Source organism: Rattus rattus, chromosome 8 (assembly GCF_011064425.1).
Source record: "Rattus rattus isolate New Zealand chromosome 8, Rrattus_CSIRO_v1, whole genome shotgun sequence".
NCBI lineage: Eukaryota > Metazoa > Chordata > Mammalia > Rodentia > Muridae > Rattus > Rattus rattus.
The window spans coordinates 39,144,602-39,170,324 of record NC_046161.1 but is presented as its reverse complement, the minus strand read 5'-3'; the positions used below and the strand labels follow the sequence as shown (position 1 = coordinate 39,170,324).

The 25,723-nt window shown below is 42.4% G+C and overlaps 1 protein-coding gene and 1 long non-coding RNA gene across 7 annotated transcripts in view; both read right to left on the bottom strand.

The window, feature by feature from the left end:
* Ddx6 (DEAD-box helicase 6) overlaps positions 1-23,290 on the bottom strand; it is a 33,068-nt gene extending 9,778 nt beyond the window's left edge. Inside the window, exons 1-8 of one of the 6 annotated variants that reach the window (XM_032911420.1) lie at positions 22,920-23,290; positions 19,555-20,019; positions 14,857-14,920; positions 13,500-13,604; positions 4,557-4,686; positions 3,504-3,650; positions 2,232-2,326; positions 992-1,114 (exon numbers count right to left, since the gene is read on the bottom strand). In XM_032911420.1, the coding sequence (XP_032767311.1) occupies positions 992-1,114; positions 2,232-2,326; positions 3,504-3,650; positions 4,557-4,686; positions 13,500-13,604; positions 14,857-14,920; positions 19,555-19,754 (864 nt within the window). In that variant the 5' untranslated portion in view covers positions 19,755-20,019; positions 22,920-23,290. The other 5 variants (XM_032911419.1, XM_032911417.1, XM_032911421.1 and 2 more) reach the window with 5 other exon arrangements.
* On the bottom strand, positions 14,287-14,850 carry LOC116908132. Its single transcript, XR_004388876.1, has 2 exons — positions 14,688-14,850; positions 14,287-14,619 (listed from the first exon to the last, which is right to left on the bottom strand). It is a non-coding gene; the product is annotated as an uncharacterized LOC116908132 (long non-coding RNA).
* Positions 23,291-25,723: the final 2,433 nt, after the last annotated feature.

Here is a 25,723-nt window from a genome sequence, read left to right as displayed (position 1 = left end):
CAGGCATGCTAAGGCAGGAGTTCCATCCCTGAGCTCTCATTTCTTGACCTACGTTTATACTTTTTTGTCTCTTGCTCTAAGGGATGCATCTATTTTCAAAAACAAGAATTCATAAAATAAACACATTATCCTAAACTGCTACACCTCAGATTCAAATGTAGCTCATACAGATGGGCTATAACCAAATTATGATGGGATATGTCACCTTGGCACAAACAGTTAAAAAATAAATAAAATCACGGGCTCAGTGGTTAAGAGCACTGACTGCTCTTCCAGAGGTCCTAAGTTCAATTTCCAGCAACTACATGGTGGTTCACAGTCATCTGTAATGGGGTCTGACACCCTCTTCTGCTGTGTCTGAGGACAGCTACAGTGTATTCACATACAAAAATAAATAAAAATCTTTTTTTTTTTTTTCGGAGCTGGGGACTGAACCCAGGGTCTTGCGCTTGCTAGGCAAGCACTCTACCACTGAGCTAAATCCCCAACCCCATAAATAAATCTTAAAAAAAAAAAAAAAAATCTCATTTTGAAACAGGGTCTCATGGCTAGCCAGTACTACACATAGAAACTGTCTCCAAAAACCTAGAAAAAAAGAGAAAAATAGACCAACCAACAGACGAACAGATAGATGGTGTGGAACTCATATAAACCAGGCTAGCCTCAGAACAATAGGGACAGTTAATTAAAAAAAGAAAAAGAGTGCACATACAAACTTTTAACCCTAGTACTCGAGAGGCAGAATCAGGAGACTTCTGTGAGTTTGAAGCTAACCTACTGGTCAGGGCTACATAGTGAAACCCTGCCTCAAAAATAAAACAACAACAACATAATAATAAATCCACAAATCTTCACTGATCATATTTAAAAAACAAACAAAACCAAAACCCTGAAATAACAAAGCACATCTACTCTGATAATAACATGACAGGTAAAAGCAGACTCATAGTACCATGATAACACTAATTACAAGTAGTGATTTAATACTTACCATAAACTTTTGTACACTAAGAGGGAAAGTAGCGGAATATAGTAAAATCTGCCTATTTTTAGGTAGTGTGAGAATAATATCCTCCATTATCTGCACAAAGTCCTGTGACAACAACTTATCTGCCTGTAATACAAAGAAAAGGTACTTTAAAAAGACATTACACGTTTTGGACAGCACTATAAACAAAAGGCAAAGCACAACCTACACAGGCTGTCCCTGGCTATGAAGGTTAAGACTCTAATATACACAATGTCCCAGGTTACCAAGACAAAGCCTAAGCAGTGCAGAAGGGGAAAGGCCTGGCATACAGCCTGTAAGCTCGGGACCAGAGGGGTTGAGCTGAGAGAGAAATGAGAATCTGAGAGCCTGGGCTATATTGTGAATCTGTCTTAAAACAGAGGAGGTTATAATCCCCTAAAGAAAAAAAAATATAGAACTGTCAAAATCTATATTGGTCAAAAACATGGTTTTGAACTGGATGTGGTTGGCATAAACCTTGCTCTCAGGAGGTAGCAGAAACAGGACAGTAAATTCAAGGCCATTTGGACTGAAATGCTTTATTAATTAGCTGTACTAACTACATAGCTGTTCACTCAACTATGAACAACCCTCACAACAACATCCGAAGCAAGATACCTGTATTTTAACAGACTAAAAATCACGTGATGTATTTAGTGTGACATAATATTTAGTGTTATCCCTCATTAGTCAAAGGCCGGAAACTAGTTATCTAAAACAAAACAGGACGGGAAGTAGCTGCACACCGAAGCGCTAATGCTGCCAGGCTAACTGTATACAGCACTGCTACATCCCAGACACAGATGAGTAGTTTTTGTTCATTTTTAAGGCAGAGTCTCACTGTGTAGTTCTGATTGGCCTGAAACTTGCAGCTCTCAAACTCAAGACAGACATCTGACTCTACATCCCAGGTAAAACATTTGGCTTCAGATCAGTAATTTTTTAAAAGGCATTGATACTAGGTTATAAACTAAAAGAAGTAACAAATTTCATAAAAAAACACAAAGAACCAACCAATATTAGGAAGCAGATGCAAAACAAAGGGTTAAGAGAGATCCCTTACAAGCTTTTAAAATGTAACACTAAGTAGAAAGATTTAAACTGAGCTTGGCTTGGTTATTTGGTATCATACATATCCAGGACAAGATTTGCTTTATTCAGTGAAAATTATAAGCAAAGCTGGAGGAGTACTGAAGAGTCCTTTCAAATGAACAAACATTACCTCATCCAATACTATCATCTGGACATGATCAACCTTTGCTACTCCTTTCTTGATAAGATCCAGGATTCTGCCAGGGGTAGCAATCACCACATGCACTAAAAAGATTCACAGAGAAAAAAAAAACTTCAGAAAAATATACATTCTTGTTAATTTAATCTAGGATAAAGAAACACACTAATTTTATAAGACGTATTTAGCATCATAAATACTGTTTATAGAGACCCAAATTAATACAAAAAGGCACAAAGATGAACTGTGGGCCGTGTATTTCTGCCTCTTCTCACAAGAGCTCCACAATACTTGTCTCGTCTCTTCAGTGAGCGGGCCAGCTTCCCAAACCACAAACTCCAACTGAGGGACTCACAACTCCCATCTTACAGCCATCTGCAAGAAGTAACAGCCAGAACGCAGGGGAGACGTGTGTTCAATCTGGGCCAGGCTGCTCACAAACTGGTTTTTTCTTTTTTTCAGAGCTGGGGACCGAACCCCAGCCTCTAGCAAGCGCTCTACCACTGAACTAAATCCCCAACCTCACAGACTGTTTTAAGGGGGAAAAAAAGACTGATCACTAAAAACAAAATTGTGCAATTTAAAAAATACAGCCAAGGGCTGGAGAGATGGCTCAGTGGTTAAGAGCACTGACTACTGTTCCAGAGGTCCTGAGTTCAATCCCCAGCAACCACATGGTGGCTCATAACCATCTGTAATGAGATTGGATGCCCTCTTCTGGTGTGTCTGAAGACAGCTACAGTGTACTTACATATAATAAATAAATACATCTTTAAAAACAAAAAACAAAACAAAACCATATTTTAGTGCCAGACAGTGGTAGCACATGCTTTTTATCCCAGCACTTGGGAGGCAGAGGCAGGTTCCCAAAGCCAGCCTGGTTCACAAAGCAAATTCTAAGACAGCCAGGGCTACTCAGAGAAACCCAGTCTCAAAAAACAAAACAAACAAAAAAACAAAACAAAGTTTTAATTATTTCCTAAAAGGAAACCCTTGGAGACTGGAGAAAAGACTTAATAGTTAAGAGCTCATCTCGTGCTGCTCCTGCAGAGAATTCAAGTTCAATCCCCAGCACCTACGTTGTGGTGCACAGCTGCCTATAACTCTAGCCTCAGGGTATCCACACCCTCACCCAGGCACTTGCACACAGGTGTGCATAACCACATACCCCACCTCTACATAATTACAAATAAGTCTGAAAAAGAAATAAGGAGGCATCTGTAGCTACAATCAGACAGCCTTGTGGCCTTAATAATCTCCTACCTGTATCGTCAAGCCTCATTATGTCATCCCGTAAATTGGTTCCTCCAGTGGTCGCCATCACTTTGGCCCCTCCCATGTGTTTGCTGACCTGGATGCAAATTTGACTGACCTGTAGAGCAAGTTCTCTAGTGGGAACAATCACCATTGCTAAAAAATATCAAAGAACAAAGGAGTGAGGGAAGAGAGAACATGCTATCTTTTAGAAGTTCAAGAAGCTATAAAAACAGTTTCACTGAGGCAGTTCACCTAACACACGGGCATAACAGACATAACACACCAGTCTTAAAGGCTGCATGTGCTTGACAGAAGGGTCACTACTCTCTCAGAGTCACTAAATACTAAGCAGTCAACGCGTGCTGCTTAGGTTCTATGCTCATCAATAAGAGAGAGTTTTATAAATGGAAAACTGGAAAATTTAAGAAAAACTTTAGAGGCAAAACCTTAATTGTATGAACTGACCCCAGATACAACTATAGAACTTTGCTTCTTTTCTACTCTCTAAGCTGTTAATCCCCCCCCCCCACTCTAGCTGTGGCTTACATGGGGGCCAGGCCCTTGCCAGTGACAGGCCGCTTCCCCATAGTCCTGATTTACTCTGCCTCTGGAGTTCTCCTGGTAGGCTCGGCTGACCAAGACATTTACTACACAGAGGAGGAACTCTGAGCTCTTAAAATTTGATAAACTCAAGGGTTTACAGACAGAAGCATTTACTGTTTCTACAAAGAGCTCTGCTTACACAGTTCCCACAAGGGAATTCAGGTGCATAGGCTGGAGGTAAGCAGTGACTCATTTACCCTCTCATCAGTTTGGCTTTAAAGAAAGCTTACTTTGCTTATCTCACACGAACCTTTTTTCAACTGTTTATCAATCATAAAAAAAAAAGTACTCTGAAGTCGAGAAATTCCCTTTAAAAGCTGGGAAAAAATTTTTAAACAGTTAAGCCAAATATAGCAAGAAGACAGTAGATTAAATGAATTCTGACCAAGATTAAAACCCACAAAGCTCCAAGTACAGACAGTTTTCCCTGCAGCCCCTCCCCTCTATTCAGCTAACCTTGAATATTGTCCTTCTTCAGGTCCAGCCGTTCAAGTAAGGGGATGAGGTAGGCACCGCTTTTGCCTGTTCCATTTTTTGCTCTAGCTAAGATATCCCTACCAGATAAAGCAATGGGAATGCTCTCCTCCTAAAAGACAAGGTGATGCAAAACTACATGTAAATACAATGTTACCAGATTCTTCTCCAAGTTACACCAAAGAATACCACCCCGCCTTGGTACTCCTTTGAAGTATAGTATGTATGTATCTTGCATGAATGGCAAAGACCCAAGTGGATTAGCAGGACCAGTAAGCATTAATACCATTTTGAACTAAAAGTTTGTTAAAACTGTTAACAGAAAAACATTAGCTGAATAGCAGCTGTAACAGAAAAGTTAGTGAGCTGGGTGTTGGTGTTGGTGTGGTGATATACATCTTTAACCAGGTAAATTAGAGTTCAAGGCCAGCCTGGTCTTGGTAGCCAGGACTACTAGAGAAAAGACCCTGCCTCAAATAAATAAAAGTGCATGTACTAGAGAAAAGAATCTCAAAGGGTTAAACAGTCCTCAAACAAAGACATTTTTGTTAGAAATAGAAAATGGCCACATAGTAAATAGAGCATGCCTGCAATCCTAGTAGGCATGAGCAGGAGCTCAACACCAGCTTGATGAATATAAGAGCTTGTCTTAAAAACAGGAAACGTGGCACTAACTCCAAGGAAAGGGTCTATAGCATATGCTATTTTCTCTTTTTTAATAATAATAATTACAATTATTATTATTTTATTTATTCATTTTACATTCTACTTACTAAGTCCCTCCCCTTTCCCCTTCTTCTGAGTGGGGTGGGAGTTTCCTTGGGTATCCTCCACCCTGGCATATCAAATCTCTGTGAGGCTAGGTGCATCCTCTCCCACTGAAGCCAGACATAGAAGCCCAACTACAGAACATATCCCACATACAGGCCACAGCTTTTGGGACAGTCCCCGCTCCAGTTGTTCAGAACCAACATGAAGACCAAGCTGCACATCAACTACATATGTGCAGGGAGGCCTAGGCTCAGCTGTGTATACTCTTTGGCTGGTGGTTCAGACTCTGAGGAGCCCAAGGGTCCAGGTTACATGACAGCACATGTTATTCAGACTGGTAAAGTCAACCATGCCACATGAGAGATGTGTACACTGCTGGAGGCGTATGTCACTGACTGAGTGTATGCGTGCTTAGCCATTTGTAAGGCCTTTGGTTTAATGCCCAGTACAAAAAAACAAAACAAAATACCAAACATCCAAGAGAAAAAAGAAGTAGATGAGCTTTCTCTTACACAAAATAGAAATATAGAAGAAAGCTGAAAACATTTCTCTCTGGGACCTAGTTGGTACTTATTTTTCATTACACCAACTTCCAAAGTCTTTATCAACACAACCTGAAGACAGGATCTGTCACATCACTGAAAGTAACATTTCATTTTCACTTTTTTTTTTAAAAATTTTCACTTTTAAGCTTAGTTTATCATGTGTGTTTTCAATAACCGTAACAAAAATAACACTCATTATCTGGGACACAGTAAAAAATTGAAGACTGAGTAAACATAAAGAAATTAAAAGGGAAATAGGTACAAGTAAGACAGACATACACTGTTAAGCTACAAAATCCTACAAATAACCTGTTTATAAACCAGTCACTTGATAATGAGCTCTTAGTTTTATAAGACAAAGTGTTTGGAAAGGGTTCATATAAAAAATAAACTTTAAAAAAGATATTTATGTATGCATCTTCTTCATCCATACGTGTGTCTGTCTGTGTGTGTCTGTCTCTGTCTCTCTGAGTAAAGGAGGAACCAGAGAGGTTGTCAGAGTCCCTGGAAGTGAGTTAAAGGCAATTGTGAGTCACTGAGGTGCGGGTGCTGGGAACGAACTCAGGCCCACTGCAAGTAGCATGTGCTGTTAACCATGAACATCTCTCTTCAGCCCCATAAAAATCAAGGTTTTTAGAATTCTGAAAAGAAATCAAACCTTTATAATTTTCTACTTTAAAGCAAACATCAAGTAATAAGATCAATGTTCCACTACTCCCAAATGTGACAGTACAGGCCAGTTAACTACGCAAACCACCTTCTTATCCTAAGACTTCCTACAATGGCTCAACATCAGTGCACTTCAGAAACAAACAGTTTTGGTCATGAAGCTCGAGGAAAGATAAATTTAATAGTACTAGAGGAGCAAATGCTACTAGTTTTCACCATTACTAAACATATTTAGTCATAGAACCAGCCCTTCAAGTTTGGGAGAAACTTACCCTAGCCCCCTGCCCCCACAAAAGCTTCTTATTCATCTCAAAAACTAAAAATAATGAGAAGCACTCAGTGCTTTCTGGTTTGCTCTGCCATATGGCTTCTGCCAGTCTGAGCCCAGGCTGGTCTCAAACGCTTAGGAACCCTCTTGTCTCAGCTCCGTGTACTAAGCTTACCAGCCTGAGCTGCCAAGCTAAGTGAAATACTTCAAAGACAATTTTTCTTAAAAAAAATAAATAAATAAAAAATTATTTTATGTGATTACATTGTCGCTGTCTTCAGACACACCAGACGAGGGGATCAGATCCCATTACAGATGACTGTGAACCACCATGTGGTTGCTGGGAATTGAACTCAAGACCTCTGGAAGAGCAGTCAGTGCTCTTACCCGCTGTGTATACTGTTTCAGAGCCTTTAGCCTTCCCTGACCCCTAACCAATTCCTAAAGTCAGGGTATACAGCAGATAAAGAACTTGTTTTAAACTGAGAAGGCTCAGACTGGCAGGTACAAGCACTCAATAGGAGCACTTGCTGCACAAGCCTGCTGACCGTCCCCGCATCTCATGGAGACCGAGAAAGCTGTGCTCGGATCTACACACGGGCAGGCAGGTGGACACACAACCACCAGACCTTCTGCCCCCACATTTTAAAAAGTTCAGGAAAGTCAAAGAATTTCAAGCCTGCTCATCAGTGTTTCTACAGCTTCAAATTAAACAAATCATCTTTGAATAAAAGGCCAACTATAACAATGTGCTAATTATACCCAATACATACATCTCAATTGAGAATAATCATCTGTATATGACTTTTGGTAGAAGAAGGGACAGAGCAAAGGAGGACCCTAAAATTCTAATCTTCCTTGTCTCCATTTCCCAAATGCCAGGATTGCTCAGTTTATCTGGTGCTAGATATCAAACCCAGAGCTTCAAGTATGCTAAGCAGGCACCCTACTGGGTCACACTACAGGACCTTCCTTTAAAACACACACACACACACACACACACACACACACACACACACACACACGGGTGCTCTTGAAATTTTTTTTTTTAAAGCTCAAGGACAATTTTGTTTAAAAGAAAAACCCCTAGAGTAGGTCAGCTGTGAACCTCAGTAACTGCTGGGAGGGGAGAAGAAAAAAGGCCTCGGAAGTTATAAGGCTGATACACAGGACAAACAACCACACGATGAATAGGGAGGCTTCAGAGAAAGCACTAGCAAGCCTAAAATGTTGGGGAAGCCCAAAATTTAAGGAAAGCATGTCTGGGAAAGATATAAAAAATTAATGAAAATGTGAATTCCAGGCCAGCCTGGACTCAGTGTAAGACCTCAACTTAAGAAAGAGAGGCTGGAGATAACAGTTCAGCAGTTAAGGACACTGGCTACCCTTCCAGAGGACTGGGGTTTGATTTCCAGGCACCCACATGGCAGCTTATGACTCCAGATCTAGTTACTGTGGATCTGGTATCTTCCAGAACATACATGCAGGCAAAACACCAATGCACATAGAATTATTCTTAATTCTCAAAAAATAAACCAATCTTTAAAAAAAAAAAAAAAAAAAAGAGGGGGTTGGGGATTTAGCTCAGTGGTAGAGCGCTTGCCTAGCAAGCACGAGGCCCTGGGTTCGGTCCCCAGCTCCGGAAAAAAAAAAAAAAAAAAAAAAGAAAAAAAAAAAAAGAAAAGAAAAGGGAGGGAAAGAGGGAAAGAGAAGATGGTATTCATTTCCAACCTACTAAAAGAAACATATCTAAACTTATAACAACAACAGTAAAGAAATACTAGACTTAAAGACAGGACCTAATTCTTTTAGCCTTATTTTAACCACGATTACCTAGAATAACTCACTAGAGGATTCAGAATGTGTAATTACTGAGTATAAGCTACTCAGATAAGGAGAGTGTGATTAGTACAGTGTCTAATACGAGCAAGCAGGAGGACCTGAGTCTGAACCCCCAAAACCCACATAAAAGCTAAGCCAGGCACGACAGTCTGTATTTGTAATCTCAGAACTCCATGGTGAGATGGGTGTGGAGTCAAAGAATCCTCACGGTCCAGCTAGCCTAGCATACACAGCAATTAAAGAGATGAGGAAGGCAACAGGAGAGAGATTCCCTGCTTTAAAGTAAAAGGCAAGGACTGACACCCAAAACTGTCCTCTGATTCTCATATAAACAACATGCAAAGAGTTGACACCTCAGGGGGCTGGCTGCTCTTCCAGAGGTCCTGAGTTCAATTCCTAGCACCCACATGGTGGTTCACAACCATCTGTAATAGGATCTGATCTGCCCTTTTCTGTTGTGTCTTAAGACAGCTACAGTATGTTCATATATATAAAATAAATAATTCTAAAAAAAAAAAAGTTGCCACCTCACAATCAGAATCCAAAGTTAGTACAATGGTAACCAGAGAGAAACAGATTCCCAGGCCTTCCCTCCCATGGAATATATGCTCCCTTTAGAATGAAGTCACTCTATTGGACACAGGGTTTGCAGTGAGTACCCATTACAGATGGCTACATCTCTGAAGAGATGTACAGGTACAATCTGTTGTCTATCTAGTTCTACATTGTCACTGTAAAACCTCTTTTGAGAAAACAATTTCATATGCCTCATTCTCCAACAAGCTGACCACCAAATCACAACTAAATGTCATCTCCAAAAGTTGTTCAGGGGCTAGGGAAATAGCTCATTTGGTACTGTACTTGCTTCAATAACACCAGGACCTGAATTAGGTTCCTAGCACCCAGGAAAAAAAGCAGGCATGACAGCAGGCATGTGAAATCCCAACCTTAGGGAAGCAAAGACAAACAGCCCTGAGATTCACTAACAAATCAGTCTAGGCTACTTAGTGCCTCGTAAATGGTAACACTTGAGGTTCTTCTCTGGCCTGCGCGCGCATACGCAGACACACACAGACGCACAGACACACAGAGACAGACAGACAGACAGACAGGCAGACACACACACACACACACACACACACACACACACACACACACACAGAGTTCAGCTGAGAACTGAAAACTCATATCTGTAACCCAATACTTGGGAAGCTGAGTCAGGAGGACTGCTGCAACTTCAAGGACAGCCTGGGCTACACAATGAATTCCAGGCTAGCATGGGCTACAAAGTAAGGCCCTATGTGCAAACACAAACACACATGAAACAGAAAAAAAAAAAAAAAAAAAAAAAAAAAGCAACACTGAAAAACAAGACACACAATTCAAATATGGACGGCTTAAACATCTAATCAAGAAGGCTTTAATATTTTTTGGGAAAATAGCCATTAAACTGCTTCATGGTTAAGAGTACCCATTCTTGGGGTTGGGGATTTAGCTCAGTGGTAGAGCGCTTGCCTAGCAAGCAAAAGGCCCTGGGTTTGGTCCCCAGCTCCGAGGGGAAAAAAAAAAAAAAAAAAAAAAAGAGTACCCATTCTTCATGCAGAAGACCCAGATTCAGTTTTCAGAATCTGCATCTATCTCTAACCCCAGACCGGACACTCTCTTCTGATCTCTTCCAGGAACAGGCCTGCATATGGTGCAGGTAAAACACTTAAAAACATTAAAAAATCATGTCCTTTTAAACTATAATCTCAGGGCTGGAGAAGATGGATTAGTGATTAAGAGATCCTCTAGAGGGACTAGACTTAATTTCCAGCACCCAATGGCAGCCCAGAACTAGCTGCCTAGAACTCTAGTTCCAGGGGACGCAGAGGCCTCTTCTCGCTTCAGCCAGCACCAGGCATACACTGTGTACATACAGACAAACACAGAACATAAACAAAAAAAAGCTGTAGTTTTTTTTTTTTTTTTTTGGTTTTTTTTTTTGGAGCTGGGGACCGAACCCAGGGCCTTGCGCTTCCTAGGCAAGCGCTCTACCACTGAGCTAAATCCCCAACCCCAAAACTGTAGTTTTAAATACTGAAAAAGATGATCATTGTAAGGGAAAACAAGAAAATGGGTTAACAGCTGGGCAGTGTCCCATACCTTTAATCCTAGCAGGAAGCAGGCAGATCTGAGTATGAAGTTAGCCTGGTTTACAGAGAAAAGTTCTAGTACAAGGTTACATACATAAACCCTTGTCCTGAAAAGCCAAAAAGGGAGGGGAGGGGAGGAAAGGGAAAGAAGGTAGGTAGATAAGAGGCAGGCTTGCTGGTCCATGCCTACAATTCTAGCACTTGGGGAGGTTAAAGCTGGAAGATCTTGAGTTGGAAGTCAGCTTAGCTACACAGCCAAATTCTGCCCAAAGAAAAAGAGCAGAGGGCAGCCTACCATGAGGCTCATTTCGTACTAGGTAAACTGTAAATCTCTCTTTCACTTTAGACTCTTGAGTGACTCTAAGATCACTATTTTATGCTTTCCATAGGTCTGATCCTCAGTACTGTATAAATTGGGTGTGAGGGTTAAGGTCATTCTTAGCTACATAGGGAGTTCAAAGCCAGCCAGAGGTAAACAAGGCCCCTTTTGTTTAAACAAACACACAGACAGACACACACACACACACACACACACACACACAGCTGCACGGAATATTTGCGCAGGCCAGGTGTAGTGGTCTACTGTTTTAATCCCAGTACTTGGAAGGCAGAAGTAGTTGGATCTCTGAGTTTAAAGCCAGCCTGGTTTACAGAGTGAGTTCCAGAACAGCCAGGAATACACAATGAGACTGGGTCAAAACAACAACAAAAAGCTTCACCTGCATTCTCACCTTTGGGGGAATCACTAGCTGCATCTCCTTAGAACAGTGGCTCTCAACCCTTCTAATGCTGTGACCCTTTAATACAGTTCCTGTTTAATACAGTTTTATGGTTGGTGACCCCCAACCATAAAATTATCTTTGTTGTTACTTCATAACTGTATAGATTAACCTGCAAAAGGCTGGTGGTGGAACTCAGTGGTAGAGCACTTGGCTATCATAACCAAGGCCCTGAGTTCCAGCCTTAGCATCACAAGCCCCAAATACTCTTTTAAAGGCACATATAAGGGCAGATTCTTCATTACAAGGGCCAAATACGGAAGGACCGATTAAGCTAAAACTCACTACAACCCAGACCAATAGGATCAAGGAAGGCTAAAGATAGTAATTAGGAAATTATCATAATAACCAGGAAAGCTTGATGAAGAGAAGGCTATTTGCTTGGTTTTTAAACATTCTCTAGAATGTTTATTAGTTTTAATGGAGGGGCAAAAAGTAGTACATCATACATCATAACATTATCGAGGGAAAAACATCAAGACAAAACTTCAATTTCAACAAGAAAATCCAAATTAATGATATTGCTAATCAGACTAAATGTACCTTCAGATTTAGCACCTAGAGAAATCTGCTTTGCAGTATTTTTGTTGAGAAAACATGACTTGAGATAAATCACAGGGACTCATGAGAAATATATATTTAAAAAAATAAGTGGAAGAGTCTAGGGATGCAGCTCAATTGGCAGAGTGCTCTCCCAGCAGGCAGAACACCCTGACTTCCATCTCCAACACTATATAAACCAGACAAGACTTCACAAGCCTGCACTGCAATCCCAGTGCTCTTCTATGGAAGGGTTACAAGTTTAAGGTCACTTTTAGATACAGAGTTTGAGGCCAGTTGGGATACATAAGACCCTGTCTCAAAAAGCAACAGAGCCAGTAAGATAGCTTGATAGAAAAAAGTACAACCACCTGTGTCTGATCCCCAGAATCTACAGAGTAGAAAGAGAACTGACTCCTGTAAGCGTCTGACCTCTGCACATTCACAAAATGTTAAAAATAAAATCCAGGGGCTGAACAGATGGTTCAGCAGTCAAAAACACTGGCTGCTCTTCCAGAGAGCTCAGATTTGATTCCCAAAATCCACATGGCAGTACAAGACCACTTAAAATTCCAGTTCCAAGGGATCCAAAACCCTTGTCTGGCCTCCTCAGGCACTGCACACATGTGCTACATGAACATACATGTAGGCAAAACACTCAAACACATAAAAATATAAAATTTTAAATAAATAGAAGAAATACTGAAACCATCAACCAATGACACGACACACAACCCTTATTCTTGGGAAATAAACACCAAGAGACTCATATGGAATGGATTCTGTGATTTAACCCTTAAAAGCTCAAGAAAAAAGCTGGGAGTTGTGGTGTTTGCCTATAATCCTAGATTTGGGAGGCAAGAAACAAGAGCTCAAAGATCACTTCCAGCTATACTTCAAATCCAAGGCTAGATGGACTAGCGCGCTCTCTCCTCTCTCTGTCTCTCTCTCTCTCTCTCTCACACACACACACACACACACACACACACACACTTCAGAAAAATACTGTCCTTGCACACACAAGGACAAAAGACATGTAACACTATGGTTCACAACCATCTTTAACTCCAGTTCCAGAGGCTCTGAGGTCCTCTTCTTGCTTGGTACCAGACATACATGCAGATAAAACACTCCATACATGAGAACATTATTTGTTTATTTATTTTGTTTTATTGTTTTTCAAGACAAGATCTCTGTGGTTCTAGCTGTCCTGGAACTTACTCTGTACACCAGGCTGGCCTTTGCCTGCCTCTGCCCCAAGTACTGGGATTAAAAGTGTATGCTACCACATCCAGCTCTAAGTATTTTTGAAAACATTTGCTGAAGTGTATAATGCATGTTATATAACCTTCATGTAACAAAAAGGACAAACATACCTGAATAGGAGATGGTTTTTCCCAGCCCATTTCAAAAATTCCCATTAGCAACTCTCGTTTCAAACAGTAATCTTCAAACTCATTTCCTTTTGTGGAGGTCACATCCTAAATCAAACAAATAAAATACATTTGAGGTTCTTTCACAGTAAGCATGCTTAAACGTATGCCCGACAGACTGAACCCTTTCTCCACTTCAATATAAAGACACCTATTACTACTGCTTTAATCTCTATGTCAGCTTTCCCTGAAGAACAACTAACTACTCTACCTTCAACAAACAAACGCACTTTAAAAATGGATCTTTGGGCAAAACCAGGTATGACCAAAGTGTAAAGTACAATATTTCTTTCTACATAGATAATATTTGATTAGTTATAAGATGTAAAATCAAACCCTAGTTCTCCCCGCTCACTAGCTACCAATATCCTTGGCTATATTTGGGTTTCTCAATCACAGTGCACTGACGTGTGTGTCAGTTTTAAGAACTCTTTTGAACGCCTGTTCTTATACACTCATACACAGTAGTTATAATACCTAACCTGTTTATCTCACTGATACACAGGCTGAGAAAAAGAAACTGAGAAAATTAGGTTATGATACGCAGTTAGGCTGAGGGCAGAGACAGAGATGCAGAGGCAGGGGCAGGCGGATCTCTGTGTGTTCAACGTTGGCTTGGTCTACAGAGTTAGTTTCAAGACCACCAGGGCTACACAGGAAAACCCTGTCTGGGAAAAAAAAGAAAACAAAACAATAACCAAGGTATGTATGTGCGTGTGCACACACACAACTTAATATACATTATACCTATTGTCTAATCCCATCAAAGACTGGTAGGAAAATTTTGGCAACCCAGTATCTATTAACTATACAGTTCCAACTATTTCAACACATACAGTCTCAGCTAAACAGTAAACCTTCAGTTGTAGTGAAAAAACTAAAGGTGCTCAAACATAAAAACCCCTGTGCTAGCCTGCTAGTGCACAGCTAACTACCCCTGTGCTAGCCTGTTAGTGCACAGCTAACTACCCTTGTGCTAGCCTGCTAGTGCACACCTAACTACCCCTGTGCTAGCCTGCTAGTGCATACCTAACTACCCATGTGCTAGCCTGCTAGTGCACACCTAACTACCCCTGTGCTAGCCTGCTAGTGCATACCTAACTACCCATGTGCTAGCCTGCTAGTGCACACCTAACTATACTCCCAGCACCAATGAGGTTACGGGAAAGACCAAGATTGTGTAGTAGCCCTGGACTACACAGGATAATATCTCAAAAGAAAACAAAGTCGACACATTCCACGTCATTTCACGTAACTCCTTTACTTGTAACTTCCATTTGAAATAGAACACCCCACTTACCGAAGTTTTAATTCTTAGATCCTTTGGAGGGAGTTTTAAAGTCTTTTTCCAGTCATCACCAGGTCTAGAGAGAATATTGTAAGCATGAAGTTATCACAATTCATAGCTTCCTCCTTAATAATACAAATGAAACACCTCAAATAGAACCATCCCTCTAACAAGCACAATGAGTTTAATACACTCAAACACTTAACACAATTAACAAAGGCATCAACTTCAGGAACGTGTTCTTGGGAACTCATTAAGGAAGATGAAGACTTATCACCAGGGCTGGAGTAACCAAGTGTTTGTCAAAATGTGTTTTATTTCATCCACATAGTTGGTTTTTTGTTTGTTTGTTTGTTAGCAGCAAACATTTAACCCCTAAATTTCATGTAAAGGCTCAGATTCTGGACTTTCTTTTAAAAACTGCTAGATTCAATCCACAGGACTTTAGGAAGACACACTTTGGCAATAATGTTTCAAATTCCTGTATGGTAACAGTTTGGTAGACCTGAGTAACTAAATTTCCCCCCCTTTTTTGTAATGCTAAGAAACTGAACCCAGGTCACTGGACAAGCTGGGGAATTTCCAGTGGATTACCTAGTAACCAGAACTTAAACAGGTGATCCCTTTAAACAATAAGTACCTTCTAGTTTGGTGCTCTATAGTCATCCAAGCCTGTAACTTATGGTAACTAGCTGATTCTTGTTAGAACCAAGAGAACCTACAGTCCTACCTACCTTGAAGAATGAGGTAGAAAGACCACCTGAGCCTGGAAGCCCCAGGATAATCTGAACAGAAAGACCTTGACCTCAAACACAAATGCACACAAAGTCCTGAAGTTTCAAATAGAGGTTAAGTCTTGATTTGACTCCTATTCCTTCTGTGATGCTGTTCCAATTACTTCCCCCGAACCTCTATTCTCTCATATACAAACTGGGTGTCTAATAATTTTTATCAATAATCTATAAAGAGGTGGCACGATGTCATGAATTAGGTAATTTCAGCACTTGGGCAGCCAGTCTGGGTTACGCTAAGTGTGGTCTCAAAAAGCAAATAGGTAATTTTGAAAAGTAGTCAGTACTATACCTAACACATTAAGAACATCTTAGTCATTTCACCTGGAGACTCTTGAAATTGTAACCAGAACACCCGAAGCTTGATTTATCTAAGGCTACAGCCTGCACATAAAGTACAAACATTCCAATACTGGTATTTTTGTTTACGAAAGCTTGCTATTCAGTCCAGGTTGGCCTCCAACTCATGATCCTCTGCTTCAGTCTACAGCACTGAACTTTCTAAGCAAAAACATCGGATAACAACCTAGTAAAATCGCTTGCCGAATGCACTGTCAAATTGAACAATGCATAGTATATAATATACAGTGCAAAAACTGGTCTACAAATTACACTCATTTACATTTTTTTAAAAACAGATTTATTTATTTTTATGTGCAATGGTGATTTGCCTGCATGTGTGTCTTATGTGATGCTGTCAGATCCCCTGACTGGAGATATAGACAGTTGTGAGCTGCTATGTGGGTGCTGGGAATCGAACCTGAATCCTCTCAAAGAGTAGCCAGTACTTCTTACCGCTGAGCTGTCTCTCCAGCCACCACTCAATTATATCTTTTTTTTTTTTTTCCGGAGCTGGGGACTGAACCCAGAGCCTTGTGCTTGCTGGCAAGCGCTCTACCACTGAGCTAAATCCCCAACCCCATTAAATTATATCTTAAAAATGAAAAATCACAGTGAGAAAATTCACGATAGAGATAAATATTTAAGAGTTCTAAACAGCTGACAAAATTCAGACGGCTTCAAAAAGACAACACACTAAGATGCAGAAAAAGACAATAGGACTGGAAAGAAACCACTAATCCAGAAGAAAAATTATTATCTCAAATCAAAAATTCTAACTGAACGACACTTTCATAATGAAACACAAACCTGCCTTTGGGAGTGGAAGAAGCCTAAATTTTGCTTGCCTGTTAGTCTGTGTCTAAAGGAACTACAATTTAGAAAATATTCTCATTTCTATACTAGTTAAAACCAAGCCCACCATACCTCTAATACCAGCAAATGGGAGGCACAGGCAGGTAGGCTGGCTGATTAAGACCAACCTGGTCTTCCTTCATACAGGGTTCCAGGTTAGCCAGGGTTAATGCAGTGTGATCCTGTCTCAAAACAGTAACAACAAAAAAGTGGGAATTCTTAGAGACCAATAGTGAATTGGGGTTGGGGATTTGGCTCAGTGGTAGAGCGCTTGCCTAGGGAAGCGCCAAGGCCCTGGGTTCAGTCCCCAGCTCGAAAAAAAGAACCAAAAAAAAAAAAAAAAAAAAGTGAATTGCATAGCAATAATCTATACATTCTAGTAGCCAGGGAGGACAAGTTTTGCCTAGAAAGATCCAGGTTACAAAACTCTAATGCAGTTCAAACTCAGAATGATGACACATTCCAACATTCAATCAGGAAAGGGCTACAAAGACCCTATCTAAAAAAAAACAAGAAACAAAACCAAATCAAGTCAATAAACCAAAGTACCACTATAGGAAGATTTGTAAATGTTAAATTATTTTACCAACATCTTTATTTTTAAAAGAAGCCCAACTTCAATCAAAGTGAAGTTTTTAATGTTAATTCTTTATACAAATCAATCTTTAGAGTGACAGTTTCTGAGTTTCTCTGTGTCACCTTGGCTGTCCTCCAACAGAGGTTCACCTGCCTCTGCCTCTGCCTCCCGAGTGCTACGATTGAAGACACGTGCCACCAACGCTCGAGCACTTAAAGATGATAACCTACAAATTCTGCTTTAAAGAATATTCTATTGTGAGCTAAGCCTGTAAATCTTACCACTTGAGAGGTCTCTGACATAATTAGATCACAAGTTTAAGGTCAGTTTGTGTCACACAGCTCAAGGCTAGGCTGAACTTCACAGCAAGACTTTATCTCAAAAACAAGCAAAAACATAAACAAACAAACAAAAAACCCCCAAAAAACAAAAAAAACCCACCCAACTACAATAAGATGACAACTCAAGAATTTTAAGTTTAACAAACATACTTAAGACTTCTCCAAAGAGGGGTTGGGGATTTAGCTCAGTGGTAGAGTGCTTGCCTAGCAAGCACAAGGCTCTGGGTTCGGTCCCCAGCTCCGAAAAAAAGAAAAAGAAAAAAAAAAAAGACTTCTCCAAAGGAGTTGGAGATTTAGCTCAGTGGTAGAGCACTTACCTAGAAAGCGCAAAACCCTGCGTCCGATCCCCAACTCCGAAAAAAAAAAAAAAGAACCCCCAAAAAAATAAAAAAAATATATTCCCAAGAGTTCAAAACTCTCTATTTCAATGATTTTGTATATATCCTTAGAGAAGAAACATTTTCTTGGCACAGAGGCAGAGCTGAAACAATGTCTTACTATGTAAGACATTCAGGGCCTTACACACACACACACACACACACACACACACACACACACATACACACACACACAAAATTCAGGCAATCTTCCAACCCTATAAACCACACCTAGCTGAAAAATCAATTCCATAAACAAAACAAGATATGGGTAAAATGAGTGAATGCCCTTGGAGCTTAGAAGGCTTGTTAAGTGGGCGAATCGGTATGTACCTATAATTCTTGTACTCAGAAGTTTGAGACCAGTCTCAGCTATACAGGAAGTTCAAAGCCAGCATGGTTTACACACCAAGTTCCAGGCCAGCAGCCAGGGTTACAAAATGAGCCCCTGGGCCACACCTTTATCCCAGCACTAGGGAGTCCAATCTCTGAGTTCAAGGGCAACCTGGTCTACCGAGAACTACACAGAGAAACCCTGTCTCAAAAAAACTAAAAATTAAAACAAAATGAGCCTCTGTCTTTTTTGGGGTGGTGGGGAGTAAAGTCCGTGTGGCCCTGGTGTCCTGAAACTCAAGAGACCCACTTGTCTCTGCCTCCCTGGTGCTGGAAGTAAAGGCATGCAACACCACTGCCTGGAGAGCATGTCTTTAATGTTTGAATCTTTAAATTTGCTTTTACAGGGGCTGGAGAAACAGTTTACTCGTTAAGAGCCCAGGCCCAGGGTTAATTCCCAGCACCCGCTAAGAGACTCACCATCATTTATAAGTTTCAGTGGCTTCAACACACTCTTCTGGCCTTTATGAACACCAGACATGCATATAGTAAAGAAACATATATACAGGTGAAATGCCCATACACATTTTAAATCTTTTAAAAATTTTTAAACAAAATTTATTCTTCAAAATTTCAAGTAATCTTTAACTGTTGTGAAAACTAGGGTAAGTTTTCACAAAACAAACAAACAAACAAAAATGTCAGATGTAGTGGCTCTCAGGTATAACCTTAGTACTTTGTAGACTGAAACAGGAAGAAACTTGCCATGAGTCCCAGGTCAGCCTGGGCTACTGAGTAAGCCTGCTCAAAAACAAACAGAATGGGATCATTTTTTCCACATAACCCGGCACTGCCTTCTATACTGAAATAAAACCAGCACATTTATTTCTAAACACAGTAGTTTATAGACACCTATGGTCATCACTTGCTGGGTCAATTACAATGGCAGATGCACATTATTCTATTACAAATACCTACTGGCCATAAAAAAAGATCTGTCCTCCATCTGCAATCAAAAGGGTTAATGTAAGGCATAAAGCAGCCAGCAACAGAAATAACCGAAACTGTGGCTCCTCCCCACACTCTCTCACACTTACTTAATGGTGGCGGCCATGCTCTGTGCTTGCTGCTGAGTGCCATTATTGATTGTGCTGGTGTTCTTCAACTGGTTCATCTGTGTCTGTGTCTGTGGGCCCCCTCCTCCAGGGCCGGCACTGGCCTTCACGGGGCCCCTCAGCTGGCCGTTCTGACTGGACAGACCCATGATAACAGGGTTCTCTGTCCTGGCCGTGCTCATGCTTTCTTAGCTGCACAGGTGTCTCTTTCAAACTTTTCAAAGTCAGTAGAGAAACTGTAATAACAGTTTATGAGGCTCTCCAAAATGAAGAGATAAATAAGTCTTGCTCAATATATGAGTCCTTTATTGCAATTCAGGCAAGCACCTGTAAGTCTCTCACGGGTAAGCAGCAGTAGTTAACTTGCTCTCATGCAACGAATCAACTTTGTATTTTTTTAAAGCGCTCTAACAAGCTTGAATTATATCTGAATTCACTCACTTCAATCTGAAACAAAGAAAAAAATTAAATTAGCAGACCACAAAGTCAGGGGGAGAAATTGTTCCCTTTTAAAGAACTCCTCTGCAATGGTTATCTTCTCAAGAACCACTAACAGACATACTCAAACCAGATCACTATTTGACATAGGAAAGACATAGCGAAGAACTGCCTTAAAAACCCAATCTACGAAAAATCCAACCTCAAACATTTAAAATTGCAAGAACAAAGCAACTTAGAGGGAAAAAAAAGGCAGGAAGATACTATTGATAAAATTCAAATTCATTCTCAAATAACAATCTGTTCTTCAATCTCCTAATGAATTCTCTCCAAGTCCTGCCCCCTCTAAATGTCATTACATTTAATTACATTAAAACTTGAAATATCACTCAATTTACCTCATGTACATCTAGATTTGACCAAGACAATTCACTAACATCTTTCTATTTCTGACAGCAACCAAAAACCTTTAAATGAAAAGACTTTTCAAATACGAAGTCTTCTTACCAGTTTCAATTACAGAAATCAATTTTTTTTTCATTGAATTTTGTCCTGACCAAAATAACTGAAGCAGTCAAAAGATCTGTATGGTGCAGTCTACATATCAAAAATCTTCTGCTTGAAAACTCTAAGATTCTCTTCAACTGGAGGGGGGGGGCAAAGAAAAAAGAAAGCCCCAATACCAAAAGCTGAATGAAAGCTGTTAGTGTTGCCTTTTACTATAACACTTTTCAAAAAGTATGTCCTAATTTAAAATAAAGTTTAAAAGTACGTGTGTGTGTGTGTGTGTGTGTGTGTGTGTGTGTGTGTTTGTGTCCTGTAGTAAAAGGGGAAAGAAAAACCAGAGGGCTAAACTTGTAGTTTTAATAAAATTCTCCCAAATCACCCTGAATAGCGAGTCTAATTAAGTTATTTTTAAGAAAGAGTTGGTCAACCTCCTCTACTTTAAATTGTTCCCCAAATGGAATTCTCAAAATTTGGCAAATAAAAAATTACTAAGGACCAGTATAAGCCCAACTCGTTCAGTTTTATTTTGTAACCCCCTTACATTATTTCACTGGCTCCCACACTAGCTTAATTAGTGCTAGTTATCTTTGCCACACACCAAGTGTCCCAAACCCAAAATTTTCAAGTCAAAGGATATCTCGTTATCTGTCAACTTGCTCACAAATGCTGCTTATCACATAAAGCTGTTTATTTGTTCTGTTAATAGGCATTTTCTGTATTGACAGCATATGATCAACAGTATGAGGTACGTCAAACAGGAAGGCTTCCTATTTGTACAGCACTAAGAGGCTGAAGGGGGCAACCTCTGAATACTAACGGACACCATCAGTACTGTCAATCAAGCCCAGCAGTGCCTTAAACCCAGAGACTTCAATAACTGCTCCCTCCAGAAACAGATACCTGCACTGCAGTTTTATGTCTCAGTTGGGGAAATATTCGTCCTACCCCTTCCCAATTTAGATTTGCAAGTTATAGTCTTAAAACAAAACCACGAAGGAACGTAGACTTAGCTGGGAGGAGCCCCTGGCAGAGTTAATTACAGCACGGCCCAGACCGTGGTTAGCAATTGACAGTTTCACACCTAAAACAGTACCATAAGCTCCAACAAGAGCTTTTGTTTGCAAATACAGCGCGATTTCTCTAAGCCTCAGCAGGAAGTTGGAGTGATTGGGGTTTTTCTGAAGGAAAAGGGGGGCTATGGAGAAGGAAAAACCAAGCTAAGACTCGGAGTCCAGTAACCGTAGGGCAATAATTCCTCTCCCCCTCCCCCAACTACACTCTACAAATCCAGCTCCTTCAGATCAAAACGCAAAAGGGTTTTTTTCTGCCCTGCAATCTATCTGCGCCACAAGAGCCGGAACCAGCTCTGCGAGTGGGAAACAATAGGGACTCCCCTCAGAAGGCCCGGAAGAGAACCCCAAAACTGGACCGCCTCCCCTTTCCTCTTACGCCGCTGAGTCTCCCCAAACCCTATGTTCCCACCAACCTGCAAGGCCTACTTGCAACCGAGCAGCTGCGGGTCCTCTCCTAGCCCAGTCTCCGGACAGCACAGCCCTGCGGCCCCCAACAGGGCTGCCTCGCACTCCCAACCTCACTCCGGAGTCCCGGCCACCGCTCCGTCCCCGCTCCCATCTACCACACCGCTCGCCCAGAGCACTCCACCGCTCCTCCTCCAGACCGGGCACACACCACATTCCTCGGTTCCACTCCTCTCCGCCGCCGCCGCTGCTCCTCTCAGCGGCCACCCGCCCGTCCTCCCGGGCCAGGCCTGGGCCTCGGGCTTCCGCCCCAAGCGCGCCCTGACTCCCGCCCGAGGGGGCTCCCCGCGACCCTCAGGGCCCTACCGACCCCGACCACACCGCCTCACCCCACGCCCCGCGGCTCGGGCCCGAGTCCTACCACCCAGGCCACTCCCGCTCCGCACCCTCGGTCCTTTATTGTTGACTCGAAGCTCCCAAAATGGCGGCGGCTCCTTCCTCCTCGGAAACCTCCGCCCGCCCCCACCCGGCCCCTCGCCGCTACGCCCGCCGCCCCGCCCCCGCCGCGCCGCTCGCCGCCCGCGCCGCCGCCGCCGCTGCCGCCCCGCGCTACCTCGGCCGTAGCCCGCTGTGCCGGCGCCCCCCCCGATGTCGCCGCTGAGCGGAGCTGACTCTGCTGCTCTGCCCCCTCCCTCGCCCGCCGCTGTCCTCTCCCTCCCTCCTTCCCAGCCTCTCCGCATGGCGGCGGCGGCGGCTGCGGCTCCTCCACACAAGATGGCGAGAGCTCCGCCGCTGCAGCCGCCGCGGCGTCACGGCTTCCTGGGCGCGGCGGGCGAGGGTCGGGAGAGACTTGTTACTGATGGGACCGAGCTCAGGGAAACACGGGGCTGCTTTCGGGAAGGACGGACGGACTGGAGGGCTTGCCTGCAGAGCTGAGGAGACCAGTGGGGAAATGAATGGTGGCCGGGGAGTGTCGTCCTTGCCTTCGTCCCTCCTGAGCTGGGCTGGCCGGGCCGGGCGGAGGGGACGCCTGCTGATTGCTGACCCGGGACGCGCTGGGAGGGCAGCCTGCGCCGGTCGGGAAGCTGACCTGGGGTGGCCCGGAGGCTGCTGCGAGGCCAGGGCGCACCTCCACCCAGGGACGTGCAGAAAAATTGGGCCTGAAGGGCGGAGGCCGTCGGCGAGGCAGCGGGGAAAGCTTGAACCGGGAGCCCGCCCTAGGTCGTGGGCTACCAAGCCCAGAGTGCAGGCGAGGTGACCCTTTGCTCCTGCCGGCAGTGGCACTCTTCTAGAAAGAAGGGCGGGTCGCCTCTACGAGGGAGGTCTCGCTGTGAAAATGGGAAACCAGTAGATTCTCCTGCCTGACCCTCACTGCAGACAGCTATCTGTGCATTTGTTTCTATGATTCTCAGATCCTGATGTCTTATCCTTAACCTAGAAAGCCGTCTTGTTTCAAGTAAAACAAACATTTCTTGTGTGTTAAGTAAAAATCGAGCTGGGCCGAAGAGAAAAACCTGCGTCCTACGCTGCTGGAGGGCTGGAAATACTGACAATGGTCAAATCGTTTGTGACAATACGACTCCATACTAGATCACTCGTTAAGGGGTCCTGAACAGTCAATACTCGTAGTCAGTGACTAGCAGCTCCCTTATTTTTTTTACCGCTGCTTCCAACTTGAGACCAATCAGAGAAAGCCAAATACGCTCTCTAAGCCAATGACTCCCTGCTTCCTGCCCTTCTCCTGCTTTCTAGACAGCAACATCCAATCAGAGTAAGCATGAAGCACCCCTCCCCAACTGCTGCGCTTTTCGTGTGTGTGTGTGTGTGTGTGTGTGTGTGTGTGTGTGTGTGTGTGTAGTGCTTGTGTTAGTAAGTGTGTGTGTGTAGTGCTTGTGTTAGTAAGTGTGTGTGTGTAGTGCTTGTGTTAGTAAGTGTGTGTGTGTAGTGCTTGTGTTAGTAAGTGTGTGTGTGTAGTGCTTGTGTTAGTAAGTGTGTGTGTGTAGTGCTTGTGTTAGTAAGTCTTTACCAAACTCCAGTGGATGCTTGCTGACCCCATTGCCATTGCAAGCACTAAGTAAATAGCCAGTTGTCATTTGGCGATTTTGATTTAGTTCCGTAGAGCAAAGAAAGCCCTTTGTTGTCTTGAGATAGGTTCTTGCATTGTTGCTCTGGTTGAGATTTATAAGTGTGTGCCACCACACCCAGTACTCTAACTTAGTATTATTATAATGGTGATGCTTTTTGCAATTCTGAGTTTAAAGCATTTTATCTCCCACCCAGATAAAATGCTTTACTCGTGCAAGCGAATAGGCCTGTACTTTGTCTTCACCCTGGAGAGAACCTACCTGATCTCTTAAGAAAAGGTGTGAGGCTTTGTTTGCCCCTTTTGTTTATTTGTTTGGTTGGATTTTGAGACAATTTCTCTGTGTAGCTCTGGCTGTCCTGGAACTCACTCTGTATAGTCCAGGCTGCCTTTGCCTCCTGAGTGGTAGGGTTAAAGGCATTCACCAACCCCTGACCTAAAAGTTGTTTTCATTTATTTCTTTTAAAGTTAACTTAATTTGATGTGTATGTGTACCTGGAGCCTGAGGAGGCCAGTAAGGGTCCTCTGATCCCTTGAAGCTGGGGTTACAAATGATTGTGAGCTACCATGTGGGTGCCGGGAACTGAACCATGGTCCTCTGCAAGTGTAGCCTGTGTTCTTAACTGCTTAGCCATCTCTCCAACTCCTGTTTCTCCCTCTGTCCCTTTTTCTCTTTCTCTCCACCATCTGTCTGTCCATCTTCCTTCCTTTCCCTCCCTCTTTCCCTCCCTCTTTCTCTTTCTTTCTCTCTTTTTTTCTTTCTTCCTTTCTTTCTTTCTTTCTTTCTTTCTTTCTTTCTTTCTTTCTTTCTTTCTTTCTTTCTTTCTTTCTGGTTTTGCTTTGTTTTGTTTGAAGACAGGGTTTCTCTCTGCAGACCAGCTGTCCTCATACAGAAAACCACCTGCCTCTGCCTCGATCTGCTGCGATTAAAGATGTTCCCCCATCCCCACATGGCCAGACTTTTTTTTAATGTGGGGTCAGTTTTAATGATTGAGAGATCCAATGATTATGACACATTTTTCTCCCTAATTCATGTAGACTATCACTAAGCTAAATCTCCTATTTTTAAGGTGAATTGTAATCTATTAATCTCTATAAAAATACTTGTTTTTTTTGACCAGGCTTCTGTTGCAGGCCCTTAACGCCAGTCCTCAGGAGGTAGAATCAGGTGAATCTTTGTGAGTTTGAGGTCAGCCTGGTCTATATAGTGAGTCCCAGGACAGCCAGGGCTACACAATGAGACCATGTAGTTTTAAAAAGGGGGTTAGGGGTGGAGCTGGAGAGATGGTTCAGTGGTTAAGAGCACTGGTTGTTCTTGCAGAAGTCCTAAATTCAATTCCCAGCACCCACATAGTGGCTCACAACCATCTATAATGGGACCGGATACCCTCTTCTGGTGCGCAGGGGCTCATGCTGACAGAGCACTCATACATAAATAAACCTCAAACAAGATTTTTTTTTTTTTTAAGTGGAGGTTTCCCAGTGGGTAAAATGTTTGCAGCTAAGCCTGACAACCTCAGTTTGACCCTCAGGACCAGAACTGAATCCAACAAGTTGTTCTCACATCTCTGCCCACCCATAAAATTAAATGTGATTTTTAAAAAAAATACAGATGAGGGTCTGGAGCGATGGCTCAGTGGTTAGA